This window comes from Microtus ochrogaster, chromosome 6 (assembly GCF_000317375.1).
Source record: "Microtus ochrogaster isolate Prairie Vole_2 chromosome 6, MicOch1.0, whole genome shotgun sequence".
Classification (NCBI taxonomy): Eukaryota; Metazoa; Chordata; class Mammalia; order Rodentia; family Cricetidae; genus Microtus; species Microtus ochrogaster.
This window is the reverse complement of record NC_022013.1, coordinates 62,934,561-62,942,500: the sequence shown is the minus strand read 5'-3', so window position 1 is coordinate 62,942,500 and position 7,940 is coordinate 62,934,561. Positions and strand designations below refer to the sequence as shown.

The 7,940-nt window shown below is 36.6% G+C and overlaps 1 protein-coding gene across 1 annotated transcript in view; it reads left to right on the top strand.

Annotated features, from left to right (window-relative positions):
* Nucleotides 1-7,940, top strand: part of Dnah12 (dynein axonemal heavy chain 12) — a 164,246-nt gene that overhangs the window by 4,067 nt on the left and 152,239 nt on the right. Inside the window, exons 4-10 of the mRNA XM_013346907.2 lie at nucleotides 881-962; nucleotides 1,117-1,143; nucleotides 2,326-2,515; nucleotides 3,923-3,995; nucleotides 4,674-4,832; nucleotides 5,241-5,436; nucleotides 7,672-7,860. Of these exons, the coding sequence (XP_013202361.1) occupies nucleotides 881-962; nucleotides 1,117-1,143; nucleotides 2,326-2,515; nucleotides 3,923-3,995; nucleotides 4,674-4,832; nucleotides 5,241-5,436; nucleotides 7,672-7,860 (916 nt within the window). The remainder of the gene's footprint in view (nucleotides 1-880; nucleotides 963-1,116; nucleotides 1,144-2,325; nucleotides 2,516-3,922; nucleotides 3,996-4,673; nucleotides 4,833-5,240; nucleotides 5,437-7,671; nucleotides 7,861-7,940) is intronic.

Genomic DNA, 7,940 nt, shown 5'->3' with positions numbered 1-7,940 from the left:
TGCGCCACCACCGCCCGGCTCAAGAGGTGTTTCTTAACACAGGGAGTGAGGAAGCTTTCTCTGGCATGTTGGCTTTTTAACAGACATGGCTTAGTCTGTATTAGAATTCATTTTAAAACTATCAGTAAGTTAAAATTGAAAATTATTTTATTTTTAGTATTACAGTATTTTTGAATAATTTAAAATTTAAGATATCACTGGTAATAGCCACTAGGGTTTGTTTCTCATTTAAAAAGTTATGTCAAAACCATTTTCTTGGAGATGTGTGAAAATAGCATTATGAGATTAATGTAGTCATAGTGTTTCAAGGTCTTTCTAAATAAGTAAAATTTCAGTTGAGACTTCAGTAATGAAAATTTATATATGTATGTAATAATAATTAGTAAAAAAGAGGACATTGATTTGAAGGGGAGTAGGGATGAGTATAGCAGAGGGTTTGGACAAAGGAAAGGGGATGGACAAATGTAATTAAATTGTAATTTCAAAAATAAACAAAAGTCATGTATGGACAGAGCTGTGGTGGAGATGTATTGTATGAGAGAAGAATCGATAAAAATATTCAGAAAAGAAAAAAAGTTCTTTCAGAGGTAGATATGATGGCTCATGCCTGTAATTTCAACACTCTGAGAAACTAAGGCAGTAGTATTACCATAAATAGAAGAGCATCCCCAACTACACAGGAAGTCCAAAGTCAGCCTGAGTGAGATGGTCTCTCAGTATCCCCCTCCTTAAAAAAGGTAAAAGGAAATGAAAATGTAGTCTAAAAATCTCTTGAAATTTCTTTGTTTAGTATTAGTATAGATATCTAAAATGTTCAACTTGAAGTATTTTAGTAGTTAATTTACATTTTATCATATATTTTTCTAACCATAAATTTCAGAATTTCTGGAGCAAAAAAAACTCTAGACAAAACCCTGGATAAAAGAATACCTCCATTACCAGAGCCAGACTTCCCTCCGACTGTGAGTTCTCTCCTTAAATACACACTCTACTGTTTTATTTCTTAAGTGAATTTCAATAGAACACATTTTTAAAAGAACAGTTATATTTAAGGTTTTGTTTGATTTAAATATTTTAAATTTATTCCTTGTTTGTCTTTTGTTTTATTTTTCACAGATGACCAGTGAAATTAAAAAAAAAGGAGTAAGTGGATTTTCTTGTTTTGAAAATGTTCAAAATAATTATTACAAAGTATTCTCCTAAGACCACCCACCGAGCCGCCTCCAAGAAAGACCTCCTTAGACAGATTTATAGTCCTACGCCCAATGGGACAAGCATGTTGTGGGCCACAAACAAGGTTTTCAAGAGTTGTATTTGTGTTGCCACCCATTATTTGAGGATTATCTGTATAAGATTATCTATATAAATATTTTAGTTCTATCCAAACTATTGAAAAATATTCAAAATATCAATTATAGAAAAATACATCACTCTTGTAAAAATAGTGTAATAACTAATTATCCTAATATTGATATAATGTTTATTTTTCACCTAATAAGTACTTATTGAGAGTTACTATATACTACCTATGTGCTAGGTACTAGAGATTTTGGGCAGACACTGACAGCATGAGCAGAAACATGGGACTGTGAAATGATAGGAAGAAACACACAAGCATGCAAAATTTAAAGGATCCAGAAAATTTTGGAGCTGGTTACATATAAGAGGAAATTATAAAGCATATTTACAGATTGGGCTGTAAAAATTTTTTTTTTTTTGGTTTTTTGAGACAGGGAGCCTGTCCTGGAACTAGCTCTTGTAGACCAGGCTAGTCTCGAACTCACAGAGATCCACCTGCCTCTGCCTCCCAAGTGCTGGGATTAAAGGCGTGCGCCACCACCGCCCGGCTGGGCTGTAAATTTTCTAAGTCCATGAAAATTTTCTTTTGTGATAAAGGACTGAAAATATGAATATGAAATTCTCCTTATGAACTGAGAATACTGTGAAACAACCTCCTTTTATTAGTCACAGTTTTGGTTTAGTTTATCTAATTTTTTAAAAAATCCATTACATTTATTTATACTGTGGTGTAGTATGGTGTGAGGTGGGGTGGTGTTGGTGCTGCTGGTGCTGGTGCTGCTGGTGCTGGTGCTGCTGGTGCTGGTTGTGCTGCAGGTGGTGCTGGTGCTGCTTGTGGTGGTGGCGATGCTGCTGCTGTTGCTGATGGTGCTGGTGATGCTGCTGCTGGTGCTGGTGGAGATGCTTGTACAACTTTTAGAATATTTTTCATCCTGAAAAAATACTCTTAGAAAATAGAATTTAGGAGCTACATGGAAATGCTTTCTCATTCTGACCCATTTGGCTTGTTCTTTCAATGTTCCCAAGTTAAACTACATTTTTATGAAGCAGTGTGTAGAGAGTAGTCCGATAGTGCCTATTCAGCCAGAATGGCTGGACCACATGTTGATGCTGATACCTGAGCACTTAAAGGAGGGGAAAAAGAGAGAAGAACTGCTTGGAAGTCTCGTAAAGGAGGTGTCGAATGATTTTGAAAAAAGCATGAAGAGATATCTGGGTAAGTAACGTTTGACATGGACCAAACTGCTTTTACCCCTGTCTCACGAATCAGAAGCGGAACGAAGCAGCGTGTCTGGCATACATCTGTAACACCAGCTCTTGAGGGGGAAGTGGGAGGATGAGAGTTCCAGGTCCACCCTCAACTCATAGTGAGTTTGAGACCAGCCCGAGATATATGAGATCTTGTCTCAAAAAAGCAAAATAAGACAAAATATTGAATACTACATATTTCAAATGCCTGTATTTCTTCACTATGATTTCTATCAATAGCTATATTCTGAGACTGCAGGCCAATCAAAGGTTTTAATTTAAGGATAACTTTTGTATTTATTAGCTACTATTCAATGCTATTTGGTTTTTTATTTTTTTTTTACTATAGTCTTAGTTATCCTATTTTTATGATTGTTAGAAAATATCCATGTATTTTAATCTTTGTGATTTTTATTAGCATATTGTTGTTGCTTTTTAGACAGAGTATCACTTTGCAGCCCAGGCTGTCCTCAAAGCTCATGGCAATCCTCTTGCCTCAGTCTCTCAAGTACTGTGGTTACAGATACAAGCCACCATGCTAGACTCTGCCTTTTCTTCTTTAATTGACAAAATTATATCTATTTATCATATACAGTTTGCTTCAAAGTAATGTAGGCATTGTGAACATCTAAGGTGAACCAACTGAAGTGTACTACTCCATGCATGTGCTGGAGATGATTGAAAGTAGTTAAGTATCTATAAACAGAGTATCATTTTTCACTATCTTCATATTATTGTACACTAGATCTCTTTAACCTATTCCTCCTAGCTAACTGAAATTCTCTAACATTTTGCCAACATCTCCCTAACTCCCTTTCTCCCCAGTCCCTGGTAGCTGTCTTAGAATGAATTTCTGAAGTGTATGCCAGTGATCTCTGAATAGACAGAATGTAAAGAACTGAGGAGTAAAGGGTTCCTATGTTGGCTCTTTTGAGGGATACCTTGCTCAGCCTAGTATAGTGGGGAGGGCCTTGGTCCTGTCTCAAAGAGATGTGCTAGACTTTGTTGACTCCCATGGGAAGCCTTTCCCTCTCTGAGGAGTGGAGATGGGGAAGGGGGGAGGTGGAAGGAGCTGGAGGAGGGGAGGGAGTGGGAATTGGGATTGGTATGTAAAATTTCAATTAAATAATAATAGTAGTAATAAGAATTATCATTAATAAAAGTGTTCCTGTATCTGAATTCACCTCCAATGGAAGGCCAAAATGATGCTAAGAGTTTGATTATATGAAAGGGATTTTTTTCTTATATTCATTTTAATGTACAGTAAATTCTACCTTACAGTATCAAGTTAGAGATTTAGACAAAAAAATCTTAGTCTTAGAGAATAGATCCTGGAAAGATATTCAGAAAATGTTAACACATATGTATATTTTAGTACAGAGTGTTCTTGTGAAACCTCAAGTTAAGTGGCTTGAAGATGAAGGGGGCCCTTTGCCGGAATCTCCTGTGTGAGTATACTATTTTTTAAAGCAGCATATCATCTAGCTTTGTCCACAATTTTAAAATGAGCTAACCTTATATTCAAGTCTGTAGTCATGAAGGACAAATGTATTTTCTTTTAAAAATCTCCAGTTATTCTTTACATTAATCATCGAATTCTACTTACAATAGTAGGAGGGCCAATATGAAAAATAGTAACCTGATAAGCATTTTAAAGTGGCTCATACCTGTAATCCTGGGACTCTGTGGATGGAGGTAGGAGAACCAGAAGTTCAAAGTCAGCCTCAGCTACATAGTGAGTTTGAGGTTAACCTAAGCTACATGAAACTTGGAATAATAATACACCAAAACTCAATTTAGCCTTGAGTAATTTTTGATATATTATGCCAGATAAATTTTCCATTAAGCCTAACACTGTTCTTAATTCTATATTTTATGTAGCTGAGCTAGGCCAAAGTAGACATTAACTGGGAACACGCGCTAGCGCCAGGTGTCTGTTTCAGCTGCTAATGATCTCTCTCTGAAGACAATGTAGTTTCAAAACTGTGTGTGCAAATTCAGAAGGCTTCCATTCTTGACCACAATTCTTTCCTCCCAGTCCCCAGTGTTTTCACTTTAATATTAATTTCTCAAAGCTTAAGGTATATTGTTTCAGTCATGTTTAATGTGTTGTTTTGCTTTTCCAGGGGACTGGATTATTCCAATCCTTGGCATTCTAGCTTTGTGCAGGCAAGAAACCAAATATTATCTAATTTGCACATCGTTCATCCAACTATGAAATTTTTGTTGGAGTTTGGTTATACAACATTTGCAGATATAATTTTACTGGACTTAACAGGAATTAGGTAAATTTTTATATGTATTGATTAAAACTTAAAAGCTGAATGACTCCTTTTCTGAAATATTTTTTTAATTTTATTTCTTTATTTATTATGTATACAGTGCTCTGCCCACATGTATTTCTTTAGGCCAGAAGAGGGCACCAAATCTCATTACAGATGGTTGTGAGCCACCATGTGGATGCTGGGAATTGAACTCAGGACCTTTGGAAGAGCAGGCAGAGCTCTTAACCACTGAGCCATCTCCACAGCCCTTTCTGAAATATTTTATTGTGTAATTTTAAAGCTGATTTATAAATCTCTAAAACCTTTCTTTATATTTTAGAACTTAAAATTTTATCTTATCTGTTTCAACAGTTGTATAGAAGGCCAATCTGCCATTTGTCTGAATTATTTTCCTTTGTCCATCTACAGAGCTAGAGGCCCAATTGATTGTGATGCTCTGAGAAATGATCTATCAATTCAAGCTAAAAAATCAGAAGAGAAAATAATGAACACATGGTACCCAAAGGTTATAAATCTCTTTACTAGGAAGGAGGCACTAGAAGGCATTAAGCCTGAAAAAACGGATTCCTTTTACAACTGTGTTTCCATACTTATGTCAAATCAGGTATATGTGCTATTGTGTCAAATCAGATATATGTGCTATATGTGTACCTTTTGAGTGATAACACTTAGATTCAGTACTTTAAATAAAATTTATTAAAGTACAGTGCTAAACAAAATTTTAAAAATAAATTAAATAAGGCCAGGGAAATGGCTCAGAGGGTAAAAGAGCTGGCCATACAACAACCAGGTTCTATTTCTGGGGCCCTTGTAAACAGCTGGATGCAACAGCTTGGGTCTGTAATCCTGCAATGGGCAGTAGAGACAGCAGTAGAGTAGAGATGCAATTGCAGTAGAGATGCAAGCTCAGAAGCTGGCATAGTCATGCAACAAGAGAAACAGGAGAGGCCCTGCCTCAGCGAGTTGAAACGAAAGCAATGACTCCCAACATATTCGCATACATATTTCCCAAATACATTTTTAAAATAAAGAAAATATTTTATTATAATTTAATTAAAAATGTATCAGAAAATCCTCATGTTCAGAAGCAGCCTAAAGGGAGAAGGGACTGGTAATATAGCTCAGTGATGGTGTTCATCTGCCATACACAAGAATCCTATTTCCAAGACAACGCAGCACATTCATAGTAAAGTAAAAACAAAGCGAGAAAGCATGGCAGCGTGTGCCAACAACTATCACCTGACCCTTAGTGAAAGCATGGCAGTGTGTACCAGCGAGTTCACCTGACCCGTGCTGAAAGCATGGCAGCATGTGCCAACGAGTATCACCTGACCCTTGTGGAAACCAGTTGTCTCTAGTTTTTCTGCAGTGTGTTAACAGAAAGATTAGCCCAAGTAAATATACGTATTAAATTCCAAGATGGTTACTTTTCATTTGATTCTCAGGAAATGTCAATTTTGGAATGCCTTTGATCATCTTTAGATTGTAAACATAAAAAGAACATCAACCTTACACAATTTTGTTTTATGGCTCCCTTAAATTTTTACTACTCCAGACATAGAACTCTAGAAAAAAAAAACTCTAGAAAATGTTTTGAATGAAAACATTCCTTTTCAGTGAAGCGCTACAAAAGGCATTAATTCGACCTTGTTTGTTTAAGAGGGTACAATGCGTCCATATGCAATGCAATACTCAATTGGCAGTGGAGCTAACATGGTTCCGAGCATATGCGGTTTCCTTTCCTCTTGCTGTCACTCTTCTAAGGACTATGATTATTTGCTAAGAAAAGATAAAGCATGTTTGGGAGATTGTTCAGATCCAAGCATGTCTTCTTGACCAAATATCTAAGAGCTGATCTGAAGTAAGAATGCACTTTCATGCTTAGAAATGTGCACATTTCTCGATCACCATGGTTCTACCTCTGCTGTCACCAAGCACGTGAAGGAAACCTGACTTCTCCAGGAGGAAAAGTACCCGGAGTTCTTCTGCTTACTGATTTCTGCAGCATAAATACTTTCAACATGTGGAATTCAAGATTCTAAAAGTTTTTAACAATTCCTCAAATTTGTGATTGTTTAACAATTGGCTCTTGTGACCATAGGAGGTCTCTTTAGTATCAGGGCCATTGTCTGCTCCTGCCTTCATGTGTAAGGTGTAAACCTTCTAATCCCCAGTCTTCTCCATTTGCAGTGACATTTTATTTATATTTTAATAAATAAAGCTTGCCTGAAGTTCAGAGAGTAAAACGGCCACACTGGCCAGCCTTACAGACCAGGCTGCCATGACACACACCTCTAATCCCAGTAGCCACACTAGTTGTCATAGAAACCGGGCGGTGCATGATTTACTTTAATCCCAGTGGTGCATGCCTTTAATCCCAGACCTAGAGAGGGTTATAAAATGGGAGGAGACAGATCTCAGACACAGTCTCATTCTGAGATTCCTGGAGGCAGGATCACTCTTTTAGACTGAGGTAGAGGTAAGAGCCAGTGGCTGGCTGCTTTGCTTTTCAGATCTTCAGGTTGAACCCCAATATCTGTCTCTGAGCTTTTATTGATTGTGTACCACCATATTGTTTGGTTCTTTGAAATGTCTAATGTGCCAGGGACAGACAAACTAGCAAATACAGAAATTCTACACTGCCATGTTTAGAGTGCTGATATTCTATTAAAAATGGTTTCCATATATTGTTCTATTTATTGTTTAGACATTTATTAAGGATGGTTATGACTTCAGGAGTAAGCAAGTTTATGGAGATCATGTAATTATACACAATTCATTTAAGGTAAAGATTGAGTTTATACCTTCGGAAGTAATACTAATTTGTGTTATCATGTAGTTAAAGGATCTCTTACGGAGAACGGTAGAAGAATTTGTAAAACTCTTTGATCCAAAACACCAAGACAGGCTTCCAATATTTAAGATGGAATTGACATTTGATGAAGATAAAATGGAATTTTATCCCACCTTTCAAGATTTGGAAGATGTCGTTTTAGGTCTGATAGAACGAATATCTGAAACTCTGCAGGTATTACCTCATCCTTAACCACCATGCGTCCTCATACTATTTCGCTTCAGAATATTTGAATTGAATCTCACTGCACTCTG